This window comes from Pagrus major, chromosome 4 (genome assembly GCF_040436345.1).
Source record: "Pagrus major chromosome 4, Pma_NU_1.0".
NCBI lineage: Eukaryota > Metazoa > Chordata > Actinopteri > Spariformes > Sparidae > Pagrus > Pagrus major.
The window spans coordinates 452,121-475,164 of NC_133218.1; the positions used below are offsets into that span (position 1 = coordinate 452,121).

At 39.4% G+C, this 23,044-nt stretch overlaps 1 protein-coding gene across 1 annotated transcript in view; it reads right to left on the reverse strand.

The window, feature by feature from the left end:
• Positions 1-7,505: 7,505 nt before the first annotated feature.
• Positions 7,506-23,044, reverse strand: part of LOC140994621 (elongation factor-like GTPase 1) — a 35,165-nt gene continuing 19,626 nt past the window's right edge. The window contains exons 5-7 of the mRNA XM_073464348.1: positions 22,113-22,636; positions 18,345-18,529; positions 7,506-7,993 (exon numbers count right to left, since the gene is read on the reverse strand). Coding sequence (XP_073320449.1) covers positions 7,805-7,993; positions 18,345-18,529; positions 22,113-22,636 — 898 coding nt within the window. The 3' untranslated portion in view covers positions 7,506-7,804. The remainder of the gene's footprint in view (positions 7,994-18,344; positions 18,530-22,112; positions 22,637-23,044) is intronic.

Genomic DNA, 23,044 nt, shown 5'->3' on the forward strand with positions numbered 1-23,044 from the left:
GATCCAAGTGGGAGCATGTTCAGCACATCCGCTGTGGTCTTCAAAGGCTACTGGAGAATCAACTCTTAGCCAAGGCAGAGGTTCTCACTTGTGGTGCTGAGTCACGTGACGTGTGGTCATTGGCTGCGCACCTCAGAGAGTCAGATAGGTGTCATGTCAAGTGACAGACAGGTTATGTTTTTTTATTTTGCGAGATGAAACGGCCGTCAAAGGCCTTGTGTGCGCGATACCGAAAGAGAAGAAACGAGGAGGAGAAGAAGTCCCAATATAAAGGTAACATTATGTCATCTTTTTTTAAATGCCGTTTTGTGTGAAGACGTTTCATTTGTATTAGCTTGCTAGCTAGGTTGAAATAAAGCAACGCTGGCTTACGCTAGACAATGACACTGATAGCTACTAAGAAGGATAAATGAATCATGAATCAAAGTAGAGGCCAACCCATCCGGATGCGCCACCTGTGCAGGTTGTACTCTGTGTTGTTTATTGTGAAATAGTAGTGAATCTTTTATTATAAGGTAATTATAAATGTTATTTTGAACACACCACTTATGCAAATAACTGCTGCAAGCTGCAACAGTTGTTTGTCCTATTCTGTCTGCTGTAGTTTTTTTTTTTTGTTTGTACAGTAATAAGTGAATCTACTCTATATCTGTCTAGATGCGCTCAAAAAATATTTCCAGATGCCCCTAACAGCTGCCGGAGAGGGGCCTTCTGATGCAACATCCACACCACTCTCTGAAGCATGTAAGTTTAGCCAATTGTTTGTGGTCTCTTATGCACTGCTATGTTGTTGTTGTTGTTGTTATGATTATTATTATCATTATTGTTGTTGTTGTTGTTGTTGTGACTGAATGGTACAAGCTTATTAGCAATTACAGTAAATCTAGGTTTTAGGCAAATAAAATGAAGTTTATTTGTACAGTACCTATTTTATATCAAACCTTATTAATTAATTTATTAAATGAAGTAGAATGACACAACAAACTTAACAGTATGGATGTACTCTATGTTTGAATACAGCTACAAGTCAGGCGTCATGCAGAAAGTCAGCTTGAAGCAGGTGAGTTATGTAATTGCATGTTACAGCTGCAGTCACATTACTGAACAATACTATGGTTATTCATAATTTTTGCTTCAGATGTGTTTATTGCCTGATGTGCTGTTATTTGTAAATTAGTTGAAACACATGCTGGAAAGAGTGACTTGAAAGTTCATTGTTGTTGTTCAAATAAAACTGTTGTGAGTGTTCACATGGTTCAGATGTTGTCATTCAATTGTATGATGGTGTTCTTTTTTTTGGGGGGGGGGGGGGGGGAGTAATCTCGCCTAGGGCACCAAATGGGCTAGAGCCGGCCCTGGTCAAACCAGTCAGGAACCAGTCAGCGTTTTGTATTCTGCTCCTGACCTGCCTGTTTTGAACCCCTGTCTGAATTCACGGACTCTACTCTACCTGCCTGCTCCTTGTCGGATTTGTTACCTTGATTGGATTGATTACCTGGTTTGACTCCTGCTTGTTTATGAATACCCGAATAAACTGAAGTTTACTGCATTTGACTGCTTTTGTGTCGTTCTCTTGGGTTCTATTCCGCCATTCGCCTGACACATGGGCAATTATCTTGCATTAAGGATCTAATGAAAGATTAAAAAAGGGTTCCTTAGGAAGTGCAAGATGCAGTGTTTTGGAGCTTTGGCTGGTATACCTTGTCTGGTCACAACAGAATGTAGACCTTTTTTGACCATCTAAATTAATCCGATAATGTGAAATGAGTTCAAGGGTAATTTTGGTATTTTTCAACTTAGACACTATTTTCCCTTGTTTTTGTCTAAGTGAGTATTGGGGACAACAACTTTTGAAATGAATCCATTTAACTGCGAGAGTGCTGCAGTCAGCAACCACAAAACCAGCTGCTATGGAATCCCTCCTGGCAAATGCACACAGTCAAAGTACATCCACTTTAAATGTTGATATTAGCCACTGACAGGTTCAGATTGTTATTCCAAGTACTTGACAACATTATGGAGATGATCCCTGAGATAGACCTTATTGTTAAAGTGTAAAATCCTTTTTTTTAACCAGAAACAACTGCTATCGCTAGCTTTGGAGAGAGCAAAGCTATCTGACTCTATTGTCAAAACCAGGAATTGTATCATTGTAAAACTGTTTAATTTAAACTTGACAGGGACAAAATATAACTCACCCAAATTTTCTTGGTTTGTGTTACGTGCCCAGCAGGGGCAGAGGGTTTGTTTTCTTTCTCCCTCTCTTCTCTCTCTGTCTCTCCCTCCCCTAGTTTTCCTTCAGGTGCTGACAAGGTGACGAGCTGCACCTGAGAGGCCATGAAGCCACCGCCCCCTGTTGCAGTAATTTCTGGGGTGGCCAATCACCTGACTGGAGGCCCAATAAAAGGGAGCCTGGCTGAGGAGCTCACTCTCTCATTTTTTATTTGGTCCTCACATAATACACATGCTCAGGCAGACTTGTTTTTGTTTTGGATTGGTAAAGGTATGTGGTGAGAGAAAGGAGTTAGGTAAGTTGGGGTGCCCTGTACATTTCATCACGTAGTAAACTGTCTAAAAACACTAGTTTAGCGGTGGATGGATGCCACTTGTGTATCGTTTTGAAAGTTGTTTTGAACTCTCCTTTTTTAGAGAAGACAGAGGTTTTTGTGTTGTGAATAAGAATGAGTATAGGCCTTGTTTTGTTTTATTGATTTCATTGCTTTGGCACTCCACCTCCTTCCTTTCCTCCCCCACATATTGTAAACCAAGTTGTGAGTTCACCCTCATTAGAACATTTTTTCTTTAACCATTAATGTTATCTTGTCTAAATCCTTGGTTTGTCGTGTTGCCGTTCCCTGTTCCCCCTGGACAATAAAAAGGGACGTAACAGTTTGTCTTTACGATGTGTAGTGGAATCTCAGTGTTTATGCACTCATTTTAGGGGTACCACCTCCAAGGAGGAAAATAGAAATCAAATAATTTCTCAAATATCTAAAAGTGTGACTTCTTAATTAAATTGATCTCCGTTCTCCACTTCAAAGGAATACACAGAACTACGACTGGGTCTAAATGAAAAATGTTTATTAACTAAGTAGATATTATCACAAATGATTTTAAATTAAATGATGATCAGACATGGATATTTACTGTATACAAGCAGTCAAAATGATGATAGTGAATTGAATGAGGAGAATGAGAATGGTGGAGGAAATAATCTGTTCACTACAGATTCTATTGCTAATACTGAAGGACAATGCGAAATTTGGAGGTTGAATTACTGTCAATAAGACTAATATTATTAATATTATTTTAATTTTGACATCAGCCAACTCATGAGCAGTTGAGAGGGTGGTTTATCCTACTTTAAGATGTGACCACTCCAGAGTTGAAAACTCAGAACCAAAAGCCGGAATCCTTTCACGGCGAACTCTGGGTGTTATGGTCCCAGAGACGAAGTGTGGTTCGGTTAAAAGGCTCTGCCAAGTTTCTTCTTGATGGTTTGGCATTGGAAGCAGATTAGTGTTCGTAGGCTTAGTACAGACGGGCTGTCTGTTTGGGTCTCAGCTGGTTGATGGCAAAGTATTACTGCATTTCTACTGGCTTTATTTAAAAAAAACCACAAGGCTGTAAAAAATGGTAGCAAGGTTATAAAAAAACGAAGTCAGTTTGCGTTGAAACTTGGTTATCAAATTAAGAAAAATCAAAACTAGCACGCAAAACAAAAAGGAGCAAAAAAGTAACCAAGTAACAAGAGGAAAAAGAGCATAATGACGAATGAATAAAACAGTCACTTTATACTGATTTTAAAAAGGTTGCTGCAAAGGAAGAAGCATTTAACGTTCAAATCAGTCTGGAATGCATGCAGATGTATGTCTTCAAAGTTTTATGTGTTCTGTGGCAGACAGAGATTCAGGCTAAATCGTTAAATACAATTCATTTGATGCTTATAGCCATTAGATAAACAGTTAATACCAATTCAAGATGAGGTCTGATTCATTCAACTGGAGAACAGATCTCAACTCCATCATGTGGTGTCAATTTTTTGGTCCTGGTGTCCCACCAGGCCCCTATTGTAAATCTGTCTGAAATGTTAAAAGCTCTTCTTCTTTAGAAGTGAGAAAACTCTCCCTTCTGGATTGCAATCATACTGATAGGTTTGTGGCTGCAAAGTGGGGGGAAGAAATTGTGTTTGTTTGAATGTACCCCAGATGACCTTCCTGTGGGATGCAACAGTGCTGAGGTGGATCCGCTACAGATGTGCCAACAATCACTAACTCTGGTTTTGTCAAAGAGAGTGAGGTGTGAAAAAAAAACTATTCAAGGAGGTCCAAAGTGTTAGCATAGACTGCAAAAATAATGGACATAGCCAACATGACATCACCCATGCATTTCTGAAGTGACAGAATGAAGCTCTGAGTCTTGGTAGTATTTGACTCCACCTCTGGCTACTCTGGCTAATCAAAAAATGGGCCAAAAGGTGGAACCTGTGTGGAGCTGGCGGAATGAAGCCTGGTTACCTAAACACGCAAACCAAGCTAGCTAAGGCTAAGAAACTAGCTGTGTTCACAAAGAAAAAAACAAATTAATTTGGCCTCATGTTATTCCTGTGAGTTTGATCATTATATTATTCAAGTTAATCGCATGGGTCTGACCTTGTCATGAAGCTCACTGACTCATGCTGTTGAACTCAACTGTTTATTAACATCCATGGTCATACATGAACAGACTAGCACGTAGCATCTTAGCTGTTGTGAATTAGCTTATCTCAAAATATACAACGAACCCCCAATGTCACCCAGAAGCTATTGCTGATGTAACAAATATACTGCTCACGTTCTACTCTAAATAAGCTGTAAACATGAGCAACACCAAGGGTGTTTGTGTCTGTGTGTTTGCGTTCAGTTTAGCCTCTGAGAGAAAAGTCAGCACTCAACAGAGACTACTCATCTTTCTGTTATCCACTGGTGTCTTCTTTTTCCCATCCCATGTCCATGAGGTTGCTGCTTATTGCATGTTAGGAGTGCTGAGAGCTGGAGGTGACAACAGAATCCTCATTATTTTGTGCTGAGTTCAGTGAAACTATGAGAACCATAAGTCATTTTTCAGGAAAACATCAGTACATATAGATACAAAAGTCAGCTTGACATTATTTTATTACTGTGTGAACAGCACTAGTTGCTAGCAGAGAGCTGATCGTGGTGGCCTTACCTCCCTGAAATGAAATTAGTAATTTCCCAGTTTTCACTATATTTGTATTTTCCAAATTAAAAAGCCCTCTCCAGGGGTCTGCTTAATTAAATTGAAAAAAGCAGGAGTAGGGTGTTTGGGGGGGGGGGGGGGAAGAAAAAGAGCTCTTCAATTATGCATGGCTGTAGCTGACTCTGTGATGCAAAACGAGCCTGTGCCTTGCGCTGCATTAGCCGGGGTCTCACAGGAGGAGTCAGCCATTAGCAGTCAGTGGACATGCAGGGCTGGGGCTATAAACTGGCAGCAGAGGAGCATGGGCCTGACAACAGGACAAGGCTATTTGCAGGCCTTTCAAAGGCCTAACACGTGAATACATCAGACAGTGGTGTGATGTTTGATTGCATTAAAAGAAAAATAGAGCACTGAAAAGCACACTGTGGCCATGAAAACCATTTACCTCCCCCGACATTTCAGCACATAGGCTATGCTGTTGCTAGAGTATCAGTCAGTATCAATATCACTCCAAAATACATTTATTTGGGTATTTACATCATTTGAAATCCACATGAAGTTCTCATTTTCTTTTACACTCGTTGTATTTTCAGTTCATTTGATGAAGCAATTCAGTACAAATGAGAAATGACATCAGCATCCTCTATGGTACATTACAAAGTGATGTGTCAAATCAGACACTTTTGATAGATACTCAACACATTACACTGAAAACCTGAAAGTATGGATTTTTTTAAAATCCATAATTACATTTTCTTTTGCTATATTCTAAATATTTTGAGGGTACAACTATTTTGAGAAAATGGATGTAGTGTTATTAAAATAAAGCCATGATGTGAGAAAATGTCATAATATTAATGATTTATAGGTTTTATTTTGGGAAAAGGGTATTTTAATAAAAAATTGTATTTTTACATGAAAAAGTTGCAATGAACGTGTGTGAAAATTCCATTTAGAGCCGTCTGTCAGCTTGCATGTGTGAAAGAAGTTAAAGGTTCTACTCATAAGCATCTTGTTATCACAGATCTTATGAAACTGACCCAAAATGCAAGCAAAACCCTGATTTGAGTGGTGGCTGTGGTCAAGGAGGTAAAGTGGTCGTCCACCAATCGGAGGGTTGATCCTTGGCCCCTGCAGTCTATATGTTGAAGTTTCCTTGGGCCCAAATTTGCTCCCAGTAGCTCTTCCATCTGTGAAAGTGTGTTTGTATGAGTTGTTATTGCTCCTGATGAGCAGGTGGCACCTTGTATGGTAGCCTCTGCCACAAGTAAATACTGACTCGTGTTGTAAATGACTTTAAATGGTTGATAAACTAGAAAAGTGCTATGAGTACAGTCCATTTACCATATCCAGTCATGTTTTGAAATATCTGCAGAGGCACAAGGGAGACTGGTTCCTCTAAACAGCAACCATTTTATTTATGGGTCAGAACAAACTTATGTCATGTGGTAAAAGTCAAAATGGGAATAATTTCTTTAACACTGTAAACTTTATACATTTTTTTATTTTTTATAAATTTTTTAAAACTTTTATGAATCTTATATGTTAGATTTTATACTTGCCTAGACACATTTTACATTATTACATGTTTAGCTGACCTGCTGATTAAAAAACATTATTAAGAGAAGGGCACTCGCACTCAAGTGTAGTTTCTTGGAAGTCCGTTTTCCCTATGATTAGTACCAAATTACATTCCCAAAACACTTACTAATTAATTAATTGATAATTACTAAAAATGATCAACAAATTATAGACACATAAAATAAAAATGCACCCAAAAGAGCACAGAGATCAAACCACAACGGCCCAAATTGCTTCATGTCTCTGTTGAAATGATAGTAGTCTTCAGCTCACAATATCATGACTTAGTTCTTGTAAAATTATTTCATTCTTATAACAACCCTATTCTTTCCTCAAAATTAGAACTTCAAAATCTCAATTCCTCTTCCCCACAGTGGCCATAACACATGTAAGGAGGAACCTGCGCACTGTGTTTGGGATTTGATGTTTCCGTCAATGAAAAGCATTTTGACCTGATTGTCTTATAATATATAGATAACATATCAATCAGTTAACACTGTAATATGTACAGTAATGTACCTTAATTGTGATGATAATTTCAGCCATGTCATACAATAGTATATCAGTAAATCGATGACATATAATGCCCATATCCAAATTGCAACACATTTTTCATTTACTATTAAATATGGCCATTTGATTGGCTAGAATTTACTGCACACTGTATCTTTATATGAGAATATATACTTGCATTAAAAACAATATGATCTATAAAAAAGACAGCAGACTTTATGATACTTTATTCTCAAAATGTATGTCATTTAACTAAACAAGAATCCAAATTGGTGTATTATGAAATCTATTTTGTTGCACAAGCTAATAAGCAAAGAAGTAAAGACTGCTGAATGAAAAGCCAGACTGTAGTTCATCTATCACTCTGCAAATAATCATGAATGTCACTGATGGAAGAGCACAGTCATGGTATTCAGTATATGTCTGCAGTCCTGGATAAAGGACGTCAGCCGTGTCTCACAGCCTGACAGGAGGAGCTGCTAAAGGAGGTATCTTCTATGTGTTTCCTTTTCTACTTGTTCTTGCTGAGTGTTCTTTGCTTCTCTGCATGCTCCACAATCTTCTCCTCCACATAGAGGCCTTTGCGGCGGCGGACAGCATTCATGTATTTGAGGGCCTGATTGGCGGAGTCAGCTTTCTCCCCGAAGTGCAGGTATTCTTCCTCAGTGGTGGGAACCCAGAATGGATCACTGCTGATCACCTGGGACACAGAGAGGAGGAAAGGGATAGAAATGTGATTGTATTTAATGTTATAAGACAACATTTAACATGTATGCATGGTCCTTTTGGTTGATTGTACTCAAGTTTAACCACGTGACCCACATATTTATTTTCCCTTCTAGAGCTATAATGCAAAGCTACTATCTCTATCTGTTTATATATACTGTATACACATTTTTTTTACAAAAATATCTGTGCTTGTATCATACCAAAAGTGGGCCTGGCTGACCAGAAGTTGTAAGACATTGTCCAGGCTTGTTCATTTACTGCATTATTTTATTTCATCTTTTACTGCCATTTATACTCTGTGATTTTATCTGAAAATGTAGCTGTTAACATAATTACGGTTGTCAAAATAACACATTAATTTTGATTAATTAATCATAGGAAGCTGCTCTGTAGTCTGATGGTATGGCAGCAGATACTTCTGTATCTTTTGCCAGATAGCAGTAACTGTGGCTGGGGTGGGTGTTGTCTTTTTTGTGTCCATGCATAATATTTTATGTACCTGAATTAATCAAATAATCAAACATGATTTGTATTTGAACGCCACCTTCAAAAAAAGTCTGAGTCAAAATAAAACAGTCCCTCCAGAAAAACGCGATTAGGTGATCGCATAATTCAACGCATAATCAGCCAAAGTCCGCACATTTATGCTGGGGCCGCATTTTTATCAAAGACGCTGCACTTTGGCCGCATAAATCGCCGATTTCCGCGCAAAATGCGCAAAATATGCGTGAAATATGCGGGGCTTGCATGATTTCATAATCCCTGCATTTATTTCACACAAGAGCAGCCATTTTCCTCCTGTTGCCTTGGGAACGTTATGAAGTGACTTCATCGGAAAGCTGAGAACTTAATTATTCCCAGCACTTTCTGTGATGTAGTATGCTTGCTTATCATAGGGAGTCATTAGAAATGACTCTTTACATTAAGGTAGTAGCCTAGTGAGCCTAGTAACAGAGTGTTGGGGGAATCACTTTTTTTTTTTCTTATTCATCAAACAGCAGTTTTTGCAAGTTCCCGCAATTTTTGCAAATTCCTGCAATTTCATCGCATAAAATTGTATAAATATCCCGCATATTCCATCGCATTTTTTAAGAAAACGTGCCGCATAATCAAGGATTTTTGCCCGCAACAATCACAAAAAAACTATTTTTTTCTGGAAGGACTGATAAAAGCCTTGATTGACAGTCCTGGTAGAAATCAATAGTGAAAACAGAATATGCAGTGAGGGTTGAGGGATGTTCTGTTGATCAACTTATCGATTAATTAATTAGTTTCATCAGCACTACTAAATACTAAACAAATGCACACACGCGCCAAAAACACACGCACATGCACGCGCGCACACACACACACACACACACACACACACACACACACACACACACACACACACACCAGCAAGTGGAAGAAGTCCACACATTCACACACATTAAGAACAGTTACAGTTGAGAACAGGCAGCACGGTCCTGCACCTGGCTATGGTTACACTGGGACAGATGGCAGAGAGTGAACTCCAACAATAAGCGGATTACAGGAGACAACACACACCAACCAAACACATACACCCACCACATGTGAGCAGCATATGCTGGAGCACAATGGGATCCAGTGGGGGGTTTGGAGGGATGGGGCATCCTGCAACAGTCAAATGTTTGACTGACTGGCTGACTGAATTAACGTTGGTGGATGGCAGACACCAGTTGAATAAGTAGTTATGTAACAACCAGTGTCAGAAAGAGATGTCTAACACAAAAATGTGCAAAAATCAAAATGAGAATTACAGTGTAGTGTAGGTGATTGGTAAATGGCATATGGACTTGAATTTACAGTATATAGCCCTCGTCTGGTCTACCAACCACTCAAAGCACTTCAAAACACTTGTCACATTCACCCATTTACACACACAGTCATACACCGATTGCAAAGGCTGCCATGCAAGATGCCACCTGCTCATCAGGAGCAAAACTGTACAACACTTCCTAACTAATGTGCCCCACAATATTTCAATGCTCAGCCATTTACACACACATTGATGGAACAGCCACCTGGGTCCATTTGATGTTCAATATCTTGCCGAAGGATACTTTGATTGGCAGACGACCGGCTCTTCCTCCTGAGAAAATACTATCCATGCTGATTTATTGCTCAGGCTCTACAAATAAGTAGGCCTACAAAATCAACAACACACAACTCACACAACATTTCTACACACACACAGACACATGGTAGCTTAACTGTCAGACAGATGCTTTGGCTGATCAATACAAGACTTATTCACACAATTCTCACTCTGCAGCAGAACAAAAGCTCCATTCTGATGGAAATCTAATGTAAACGTCCCAACAGGAGCCACTAGCTCTCCAGTTACACAACAATACAGCTCTCAAAATCTGCTTTCTCTGCCTCTGTGCTCATTCATATGTTAATCCAATATCCTGGCCATATCAAATCGCTGTTAGTAGGAACGTTGACATCAGCACTAAGCAGCAGGCGAGTCCTGAAGCTGAGAGGGCTTGTGGACCGTGGGGGGTTAAGGACAAACTCTTTGTGAGGAAGCGTCTGCACATAAATGGAATCAGATGGACAGCTTTTAATGAGGCAAAGACAATGGCTGCAAGACAATGTGAAATGGACTAAGGGTGGGTTTGGAGTGGGGGTGGGGTGTTGTGAGGTGCTACAAGATTGTTAAAATTTTGAAAAATAAGAAGGTCATGGTACACATGCAAAGGACTGGCGCTCAACAGACTCTATGGCAGCTACATGTTGTTTTATTGTGTTTTTGTTTTCAGTTTTAGACCAAGAACTCATTCATAGTATGTTAAGAGTGATGATACTGATAGTCTCTCATAATTGTATTGTTACAGTGAGATTTAATATGAAATAATGAGAAAATTCCCTGTCGAGTTTACACAAAAGGAGCCCCTAACAAATATTCTGTCATTGTGTTCCAAAAGCTGTTGTCCATGTTAACACTAAAATGTGAAGGCAACATTTTTAGACTTATATTCTCTGGACAATGTTCTCAAAATGCATTTATTTGATAAGCATCTTTAAAAATATCATGTTAAACACAAGTCATTCAGGCATTACACTAAACGTAATCCTTTGAACCCAAGGCAAGGTTGTTGATGTATAGTCACTATGACTTGAAAAGTACTGCTTAAGAGGTTAAAAATAAACTTTCACGGTGAACTCTATTTTATACAATGTATTTTCGCTCCAAACAAGGACTGTGGACTCTGTCTCCCATCTCAACAAAGAAATAAAGTGAAATACAACACAGCAATACGCATTGTGATATGTATTTCCATTTTATGCATGCATTCGGTAATGTAAATAGTTAATAAAAAAAACACGACAAGTCTCTACTTTTAGTGCATGAATGTGCGTGTGAATAGGTGAGATGATGAAGAGGTGTATTGAATTTCCATGTTGTCAAGCGGCATTGTCATTACTTCTCACAAGGCCTTGTTTGACCTTATACTGTATTTGTCAGGAAGAACAACTTCACTTCTGTTGTGAGGATTACATTTCCTCCAATGATTTACCAAATATGTTGTGTAAGAAGGAACATTTTGAAAACTTGTGCTAATGACACAGACTGTGTAATGAAGTACTCAGATGGAGCAAGTTAAGCTACAGAACAAATTGTAGTGCAATTGTGACAACATGGTTCTCATACCTTGTACCTAGCTGTGTGCATTCATGTGCATTTATTCATGTTTTCCTGTACAATAAGGGATTATTAGCAACATTATTGATGCACTCACTTTTGTCTCCAACTAAAGTTGTAGCTAAATTGTTAAATGTTGGCTTGTTTACAACTTGTCTGCATTCCTTGCTCGTGTTTTTTACCCTGTCCCACCTATTCAGTGCTCCAAATTCTCACCAGTTTGGAGTTTTGTGAGAGAATGTTATCATTACCAATTAAAACAATGGCATTATATATTTCGATAATCTGGCCCACACCAGACACGTTCATCCGGCCCACATACTGGGTAGAATGATGGCACTTGGGCGGTCCAGTCCTGTTTTCCAGATCTGAGCCACAAGCAGGCCATACCATGAACACATGTTAGCCAACAGCAAACCGAATAAACTAGAACTGTCCCAACTGGCAAGATCCAGCCCACCAGAATAGAAATAAACTGTAGTCAGATCTGGCAAACAGTAGTGGACCGCCCAAGTGCCATCATTCCACGCGGTATGTGGGCCGGAAGAACGTGTCTGGTACAATTTTGCTCTCTGGGTGGGAGCAGAAAACACACCCTGAATGGCTTTCAGTCATAAATGCAGCAGAAGAACAACTAGTGCAACACTTGTGTGCTTATTTATGTAAATATGTGTGGTCAAACATTAGTCCAAAACAACTGATAAAAGAGATCTGTTAAATGTTTTTACAAAGGCAGAATCTACTGCAGGGCTATTCAGACTGTACAAAGACAGTATCCTGTCATGGTGGTTTTCTCATTTCACCATCATCATTGCTGTATCAGCTTGTCTCTTTAACTATAAAGCACAAGCAGGATTTAAAATGAGAACTTAAGACATTCAAATCACAGTGAAAATATACTTGCATGTGGTTGTACAACAGTGGAGAATCTGAGAGAGGGGTTAACGTCTTGTCTGATATCTGTGATGATGGGGGTCTGAGGTTGTTTACTGATCTGCGAGCTACTTATGATATACCAGGTACATCTTTTTTCCTCTATTTGCACCTAAGATCTGCGATGCGAGCGTACGGTATGCCCTGGGGTACTCCCCTCCCCACTCACAAGTTACACACGTTGTTAGATGTAGGAGTAAGGTCGAGAGGCCTGGTTTCTGCTCTTTACTCTTTTTTACTAGCATCCTCTTGTGGACCTCTGGCTGTTCATCAAGTGTGGACCGGTGACCTTGATCTACCCAGTGGCGAAATATGTCGGTTGACTGTCTGGAACAATTTAGATGAAACATCAAAGAACCTTAATCATAAACTTATACACTTCAAACTCATACATAGAGTGTATCTAACGCCAAAAAAGAGATACTTCATGAAGCTCATACATTTGCCTGTTTGTAATCTATGCTCTCTGGGTCGTGTGGGATCATTCTTACATATGTACTGGGAATGTCCTGATGTGGCATCCTTTTGGAAATTAGTATCTTCCACTTTATCAGATCTATTGGAGGTAGACATACCGTGTTCTCCTAAAATACTGCTTCTAAATGACACCTCATCATTGAACCTGTCCTCTACTCGGACCCGCACTCTATTAGCGTAGCGACTGCAGCTAAGAGAATGCTGGCCTTGCGCTGGAAGCCCCCCCACGCACTCACACGCACCCAGTGGCTACAATCATTTTTGAGCATACTCTACATGGAGTTGTCTGGAGCAAGTGGTGGCAGTGGTTAAAGATTTACTGAGTTGAGAAATATGTCTTTATTTGTAATTTTTGTAATTTCTTGTTTATTTCTGTGCACTTACTTTGGCCTATAGGACACTGATATGACCGATGTACTATGTGCTGTATCACTATTTGTACTGTATGTAACGTAGAAGATCGTGTTGGGACACTGAGGGAGGGGGGTTGTCGCTATTCTGGGGGGGTATTCTGGAGGGGTGGGTAGAGGGAAGTGGATACTACTTGTTGTATTACTGTCTTTGAATTGTGTCATGCTCTTCTATTTTGAAAATAAAAAATAATTGATCACGAAAAAAAACAGCGGAGAATCATCTCTCTCTTTACAGACAACTTGACCCATTACCCCAACTGACACTGTCCATATGGCCCGCAGAACATTCAGAAGCGTGTGTGACTGTGTGTGTGGGTGCTGCGGCTCGAGCCAGACAAGCGGTAGGTATAATGGTCTAACACACATATTGTCTATCACAGCTTTGATCCCTACTCCCTTGAGGGAACCATCTCATTAACCAGACAGCCCCATTGACCCACAGTCCTATATAACAAGCTCAGCTGTGTGTTCAATTTGTGTTCATTTAAAATAGATATATATCTCTGAGCAAACGTTAAATAAGAAAGTAGTCATCAACAAAAGAAATAGAAAGATTAGCAACAAAATCTATCAGATTTTGTATATATATAAATTTATATATATATATATATAATGTAATTATAATTACATTAATTACAAAGCTTGTAATTGATTACAAGCTTTGTAATTGAGGTGATATTTTAAGCTTGAAGTACTACAATGGTATGAAAATTCCCTGCTGCATAAATTGCAAAACTGGTGCTCCTGTCAACAGTTCAATCTGGGCGTTTTTGAAGCCCCACTCCAGTGTGTTTTGGTATATTCATGATCTTTGCTGACCTTTGCTCACATGACCGATTTAAGATGACGTAGCAGCAAGAGGCAGCCTCGCTGAGTCTCCATTCCAACTTGTGTCGAAAGTGCAGACTTCAAACTATATATCAGTTTTTAAATGTTGTTGATAGGCCAAGTAAAAAACAGAGTTATGATAAATAATTCACGCCATGCTTTTTCCTGAATATTGTTGTCACATTTGGTGTGTGTTTGGTGCAGGAAGAAACGGTAAAAACAGGCTATTCTCAGGAAAGTGCTTGCAAGTGAAAGTGCTTGCAAGCAAAAAAACATGGCTAAGCCTATTTTTCCTATTGGTGGAAACATGCACCACATCAACCAATCAAAAAATGGCATCTGGTTGCTGAGGAACAGGGGAAAGTTGTCGGAGGGACGGCAGCGAAAGAGAGACAGCGATATCAAGCAGCTAGCGATAGCGAGTTTTGAGATTTGAGAGATTTGTGACATGTAGCGTGTTTGGAGTGTATAGTTAGTGTGTAGTGTAGTGTGTAGTGTAGTCGTTTTTTCTTTTGCGACTACTGAAAGTGGAGCGGGTAGTGCAGCTCTTCTCTGAGCTGGGAGGAGCTGAGGGAGACACAGAGCCAGTCTGAGCCAGAGAGTGAGTACTTTGACGATGAAGTGGGTGACCCATCTTTTGTTTTGGTGACACCATGGAAGTGTCAGGTCTGTGATGTGCCTCTCTGTCTTGTGGTTGACAGGCACTGTTTTTTGGAGAGGCACAAATAATTTGTGTGGCATTTTATTGTGACACCTGGTTGTTTTGTAAATGGTTGTAAATAGTTGTACAAAAAACGCCTGAGGCATTGCCTGCATTTTAATGTAAATAGTTGTATATAACTTTGTAAATTTCAAAAACGTATGTACGAATTTAGCAAACAACAATTTATATTTGCATTCTAAGTTATAAAAATGGTTTGTTAAACATGTTTGTGGTTTTCACAGTAAAAAATCAAACTTTTTCCTACTCGGATTTTATGTTTTTTGTGTGATTTTATGTCAAAATGAAAAAAATAACTGTGAAGTCACACATGTGAGGTTGTGCTGAAAAAAATGACACCAAACAAGGCAAAGTAAACAGTGTTTAAGGTTAAATATAAAGGTAAAATCAAAAGTAGTCAAAAACGGCCAATCATATCCTGGACCTCAGAGGGTTAAACTTAAAAACAATTAAGCTGTGGCTTAAATGGAATGGACTAGAGTAGAATGTGGGACTTGTATGTCATCCACCAACAAAGCATGGTTTCTGGTGTTATAATAAAGACTGATTTATGGATGCACATAGGCTCACAGAGCCGACGCCCTAACCTACAGAAGTGGCCTTCGCCATAGGGAGCATTTATACATGTGCGCTCTTGTGTCTGCATTGCTGGCGGTGGTGAGCAGATTGCCAGCTGACTTTCCCCTTTAAACACACCGACTCCTTTGGCTAACGGCTGTGTCTCTGGGCTAGAGAGAGCGGACAGGCAGAGGTCAGTCTGCGGGGAGGGCTGCTGCTCCATGCAATCCTGCTTGAGTGACTTGGTTTTGGCAAGCCAGCGTTTTCCCCCGGGCTGCTCATTGAAGGGCAGCCTGCCCTTCAGACATTCCACCTGTCCGCTCTTTCTCACCCAGAGACACTCTGGCAGCATTGAGAGGTTTCAGAGGAGGAGTATAATCCAAGTGGATTATACCAGCGGGCTGGTCAGAAGGGATTGCAACAGCCAAAGAAATCTGTGTATTTATCGGGGAAACTACAGGTCACTATCTCCGTTATGTACATATGGGTGTGTGACGTGACATGGCAATTTTGCTGTCTTCAGTGTCAAACGTGTATAAATATAAAATATTTTTGTCAAAAACCCTCTCAATATTGTGCAGAAGATTATGCTTTATGTGAACATACTCAACATTTAAACAGTTCATCACTCATTTTTTCAGAATTTTCAACCAAACACAACAAAACTCATGTCGTGTGACTGTCCGACACTCGTTCCTCAAAGTAAGAACTTGAATAAAGCTAAGAAAAATAAATGCAAAAATTCTCAAAACAATACAGAAAAATAAGACAGATGTCTATTTGTGAGCCTACTCTTTTCAAAGTCCAAGCATAATGTTTTGAGTCAGTCCTGATCAAAAAGATTTTGTCCCACAAATCACAATCACATGGTGTGACACCATTTTGGGATAATTCAACGGGCAACTGTTTTGACATCCTTGGGAATGAGAGGTCCTTCTTCAGCAAGGTTGTTCAGTACTATCAATACCAGACAATGACAGGTTTCTGAGGTGAGTTATCATTTTTATATTTTCAATAAATCAGATTTTGTTGGCACTCTGACAAAAGTCCCACTTCCGGATGTCTTTTGGTGTGACACATTTTTCATAGAAATGCAAAAGAAATTTTATATTTTTTGTCATGATTACATGTAAATCTATGTTGCTTTGTCACAGCTAGCATCTTGTCAGCATGTTAATGTGTAGCTACAAGACTCAAGGTTGTGCTAAATGCAGAAAACATACTATGGTGTGACTCTTTATCATATGGTGTGACCTGTCTGCCTGTCACGCCATATGATTAGATTGTCACACCATATGATACGAATTGTAATTTCCTGCAGATATAACAATAAATAACAAAGTCCAATGTATGTTTTGTCCTTTCAAACATTTGTTTGGGTCCATCATCACATAAAAGCTGTAATTATCCACAATAGATTGTGTTTAGTTTAGTTTAGTTTTATTCGGTGATACAGATTTCTAGTTTATCAGACAGACTCAGCAGACCCCTTCACAGAAACCTTAGAATGCTGTTTAAGTCTAAACAATGTTTTGTCTTCGTCTTAAACCATACATTCCCTTTTCTTTTGTCAGCTTGAGGCAAATAATGACACCCTGCGAGGAGAGAGGAGTTGCTGAGGCAAAGAAAAGAAAAGTAAACGACAACGGTCTGTTTCCATTCGCTGACCAATAGGAAGGTCTGAGGGAGGGTTTTAGAGGGTGCCTTCATTGTTGATTCAAAAGGCCTTGGGGCAGATTTCTTGAAGCCTGGCAATACATGATATCTAAAATATCACTGGACTAGAACACTGTAGGCAGTGCAACTAAGAGGAACGCAGTTATGAAATGCAGAGAATCTCATCTCATCTCAACCCTAATTAATATTTCCTGCCATATGAGTGATCAGTACTCACCAATAGGTAGGTTCATACATGGTTTGCATTGACACATGGCGACATGATCATATGGTGTGACGCTATATCATTTGGTGTGACATTCCAAATTGTGAAGATAACATACCTTTATTGATGATAAAACGTGAAAATGTTCATGGAATACATAGGAAATAGTATGAGCAAGAGTCACAAATATTTTTATAATTTTATAGCAAGGTTTGTCACAATGAATAGAAAAAACGTTCAAAGACTGACGACACAGGTCTCACATCGAGCAATGCTTTAGAAAATAATACACAAATTTAATTAATTTTCACAAAACTATGATGGATCACAGTTTAGTTATGATAAAGGACTTTGATAAAGTGAGTAACTTAAGAAAGGTATAATCCATTTTCATTTTATATACAATTATTTCCATGTCACACCATATGACGATTTTAGGCACTAATGCAACAAATTGTCACATAACTTCTGATTCCAATTGAAAATCTAAAAACAACATATGTTTCTATACAGATGAGAGTTAGTGGAACAAAAGTCAATCATTTTTATGCCTGTTATTTGTAGTTTTTGAAAAAACACTTTTTTCTGGTGTATATGTCACTGACCCATATATATATGTACATATAAATATATATGTACATATATAAAATTACATCACATTTGCAGCTTTTAAAACCAGAAAAGACAACACTTCTGTCATATCATAACAATATACAAAATATATTGTCAAGTATTTTGACGTGTGTGTACATGTGTGTTTGTGTGTGTGTGTGTGTGTGTGTGTGTGTGTGTGTGTGTGTTTATATCCATGATTATATACATATATAAGATAATTACCTCCCAGTGGCTGAAGACCAACTGTGGACTGGCCAATCCGCTGGTCCTCTTGCGGATCTCGTCGGCAAATCCGAAGCTCTCAGCCACAGGCAGAATGGCCTTGATAATGAACATGTCTGTCCCTTCCTTCATCTCTTCATGTAGGACGCGACCCTCTCGCTTCCCAATTACACCATATACTCGGCCTGGTGCAGGAAGAGACACAGGGTCAGAACACACCCAGGATAAGGATAATAATAATAATAATAATAATAATAATAATAATAATAATTTTCTTTATATAGCACTTATCTAAAGGTTACAAAGTGATTCACAGACGAAACGGATTAAAACAAGTTTCATAGAATACATGAATGAAACTAAATAAATTAAAATTAAGAACAGGGCAACCATACTAAATATAGTTAGAAATAATAATAAATGAAACTAAAGCACCGTTAGCCATCAAAAAAAGGCTTTCCTGTAAAAATATGTTTTAAGGTATGATATAAAAACAGGTAACGTGTTTGATTGTCTAATCTGATTTTAGATATTCCCAGAGTTTAGGGGCTCTGAAGGCAAAAGCCCAGTAGCCCTTCATCACCAGCCTTGACCTAAGAGCAACTAGCAAGGGTAGGTTGGATGATCTTAGGTATCGATCTGGAACACTGTGAGTCAGTAGCTCCATAATATAACTAGGGGCCAGACTATGCTGGGCTTTAAAAGTTTTTATATGCAGCAGAACACACAAAAGATTCCCTGGAAGACGTTTTCAAGTAATCATTTTCAAGGTGAGGACATGTTATCAAACTGGAGACTAAGTTTCAAACTATAGCCTGACTGATACTGATTCAATAAAGATTTATACGCTGACAGCGTGCTGTCTAAAATCATAATAACATGAAATAACTTGAAAAGAACATGGACATGGACAGCAGAGTGGACCGTAGACACAGTTCTGTACATACTACATCGGGTTTCTTCGTAAGGTTTCTTGTGCATGTGTGACTAACACAATGTAAATCACACAAAACCTCAGCTATGGAATTGCCCTTCAATAATACTTAACACAAGGTTTGAGAATGGGGAGAGACATAGAATTAACACATGGACATTCATTAAAAGGTCCAGTGTGTACGATTTAGTGGCTCTAGTGGTGAGGTTGTAGAATGCAACCAACTGAATACCCTTTGTTTCACCTTCCCCTATGGTGGTGGCAAAAAACATGAAAGCCCCTCTCTACAGCCAGTGTTTATTTTGTCCATTCTGGGCTACTGTAGAAACATGGTGGTGCAACATGGCGGACTCAGTAAATGAGGACCCCCTCCCTCTGTTGATATAAAAGTCTCATTCAGAAACGAAAACACAACGATTATACATAAATGCAAGCATAGATCCCCTTAAATCCTACACACTGCTTTTAGACACACTAGATACCACAGTGTGATGGTAATAACAGAAATAGGCCTTTGAACGTGAGAAATATTATCCAGGGCAAGTGTGTAACACAACACTGTAAACACTCCGTGTGGCCAAACAACACATATACTACAAGACTATTTTCTGAATGAAACTACTCACATGTGATTAAAGGACCTATATTGGTAGAGTTAGAGAAATGTCTAATTACACATCTGCAATCACATAACAATAGTTACAATAGTATCAGGTATTGTAAATAAATGCACTCAGTTGCCTCTGATGTGTGCGACTAGAGGTAAATTGATACTGATTATAGGCAAACATTAGCAGTAGCCCCTTGATAATTTTTCTAAAATTGAAACTTGCTCCCATGAGACATGAGGGACTTAAATCCAAAAGATCTGTGTTGGATAGACCATTTGAACAAGGATTGTCCATGAATGCAAACTAATGGCAGAAATCTACACAGCCCAGTAAAGTACTAATATAATTAGACACAGTTTAGAATCACCATTAGCAGAGGTATTGGTGCGTCTCAAACAGCCAGATAAAACCAAAAATCAGGAGATTTATTTTCAGTTAACACTTAATCAGCCTGCTCTGACTTGGCTGACAAAGCAATTTTTTGTGTAGCGAGCTGCAAGTGCTAGTAACAAGCCTGGAGCTATTGTTTACCAACACGTTAAATGGCATTTCAAGCCTCATTTTCATCTTAATGACTTTCAGAGGACAACAATTTAGGGAGTGTTGTGGAGCATTAGTCCATACTGAGATCTGCAGTCTGGCCTGTTCTGCTGCTGAAATTACCAACATAGAACATATGACTGTAGTAATTTATTAATTATTTATTTTTTGAGAATAATTAAGGTAAATCAGTGGGATTCTTTCCTCAGATACAAACCGTGTCTGGATATCTTAGCTGGACAAGCAAAAATAAAACAAGAAAAAAACTTGTTTACACAGGTATGAATGCATTTAGAACATTACTGGATTCCCATCATATCTTAGATCACATCTAGAGGTAGTCTGGCTCTCATTGTGATCAGATTTCAGTCAAGTGTGAATGACATCTGTACAGTGGGGCCACGGTCTTCAGAAAAGAAAAACCACCCGACATGTTGAAAGATCTAAACTGCCTCTTTGGGTGCCCTGGTGCCTAGTTGGTAAGAGGCAATCCAACTAACTGTAATTGTCTTCGGTTTGATCTCAAGCTGCCTGTCAAAAGCAAATTAAGTAGGGCACATACAGCAGCAATGCTTTAGGAGACTCAGCAGGGACTGATCAGATGCTAGAACATGCAGGACCCGGGTGAACTGACCTGAACTGATCTACTGGATCAGAGCTTTCTTGAATATTACCCATTCTCCAAACAGGAATGCTGCTAAAAATGCGAGCTTCACATTCAAAACCAAGAGATCCACAGAGGATGCCATCCCCACTGCTCTCCACTCAGTCTTTACACAACTTGAAAATAACAATGCCTATATCAACGTACTGTTTGTTGATTTCAGTTCAGCATTCAATACCAGCTCCTCACACCTTACATCTCCTCTACTTTAGTGCTTATCACCAGAGACCCCCAGGGTCGTGTGCTCAGCCCCCTCCTGTTCATGTTGTACACCCATGACTGAACTCAGTTGTAAAGTGTATGAACAGAGAACAATCTACTGCTTAATGCCAACAAAACCAAGGAGGAGGAGAAATTCAGTGGAGCTGAGCTGGAGCAAATGAACAGTTTTTAGGTTCCTGGGAATCAACATCACAGATCACGCATCTCCACCCTGGTAAAGAAAGCTCAGAAACACTTTCTTTCTGTAGGAAACTTAAGAAGGCTAAATTCTGGAAACAATTTCTCATCAACTTTTACAGAGGAGCAACAGAAAGCATCCTGACTGGAAACATCACAAATTGCCAGGGTTTGTGCACGGCCCTCGACAGAAAGGCTCTACAATGGGTGATTAAAACCGCTCACAATATCATTGGTACCCATCTACAGAGTATATGTGATATTGGTGAGTTGAGGTATCTGCAGAGCCCAAAGTATAATAAAAGACTACATCCACCCCCGCAACAGCCCGTTCACCTTGCTGGCAAGAGATACAGCAGTATCCACTGCCAACCCACCAGACTATGGAGCAGCTTCTTTCCTCAGACTGTGAGACTCCTTAACTCCTCAAAAAGTTTGTTTTTCTACAAGTGGAGCCTTGTTATACAATCTTGTGTTGTACAAAGCCAATTAAATTAAATGTATCTTTTATTTACTTTTATTTTGATATTTTGAAGGAAACTTCTTGATAAACCAGACTATACCTGTCAATTGTCGAAGAGTTTATCTGTCTACTTAGCTGTAGAACAATGCTCACTTACCCAGGACCTCAGCAGTGGCCATGATCTCACAGGTATACATGGCAGCCATGAGTCTCTGGGGCTGAGCCTGGAATGCGTGACGGCAGGCCTCCTTCATGGCAGCGATCAGCTGGCCCGAGACTGGCCCGTAGCAGTCTGTAGAGGCAGCCTCTGGCCTGCGCCTGGCCTGGCTCAGCCCTGCTACCATTCCCTCCATCTGTGCAGATGTCTTTGTGCTTCTTTCCATGTTGCTGTCTACTAAAGCCTCACTGGATATGGAGTCTTCCTCCAAGGAGTCCTGATGTTGTGACAAGGCTGAGGACTGAATGTCCCACCTCTCCACAGAAAAGCCAACTCCCATCAGGGGCTCCTCACACATGGGCCCTGACAGAGTTGCTAGCTGGAAACCACTGATAATGCTGTTATCAAAGTCCCGTATAGTCTGAGCTCCAAACTCACCAGCTTTGTCTTCCCTAGCCAGACACTGCCACACTGAGGGCCGCTGGTAGCCCTCAACACCGTTCAGCAAAATGTTGGGACCATATCTGGAAGCAAGGACAGTGACATGGTGACAACCATTTAACAAGGTACTACAAATCATTTGTGTTCATACAAAGGATAAAGGATTTTCTAAACACGACCCATAATTTTAAGTGAAAATTGGTGCGAATAATTATACTTAAAAGTTGCATTAATTAAGATTATTTGTCCACTTGGCCAACACGCACAGTCATATTATCATCATTTAAGTTCTTATAGCAAATGTTTTTGCATACCATTTCTTATTTAAAGGTCAAGCAGACACAGAGCGATGTAAGCATTAATTCGGAGTCATGTTTGTTTCAAAAGCTGCTAAATGCTTCATTAAGTTTACCGGCTAGTCTGTATTTTCTGTTTGGTGCTAGGCAGTCTGTTTATAGTGGGTGTATCGAGCCTTTTTTTTTTTGAGTGAA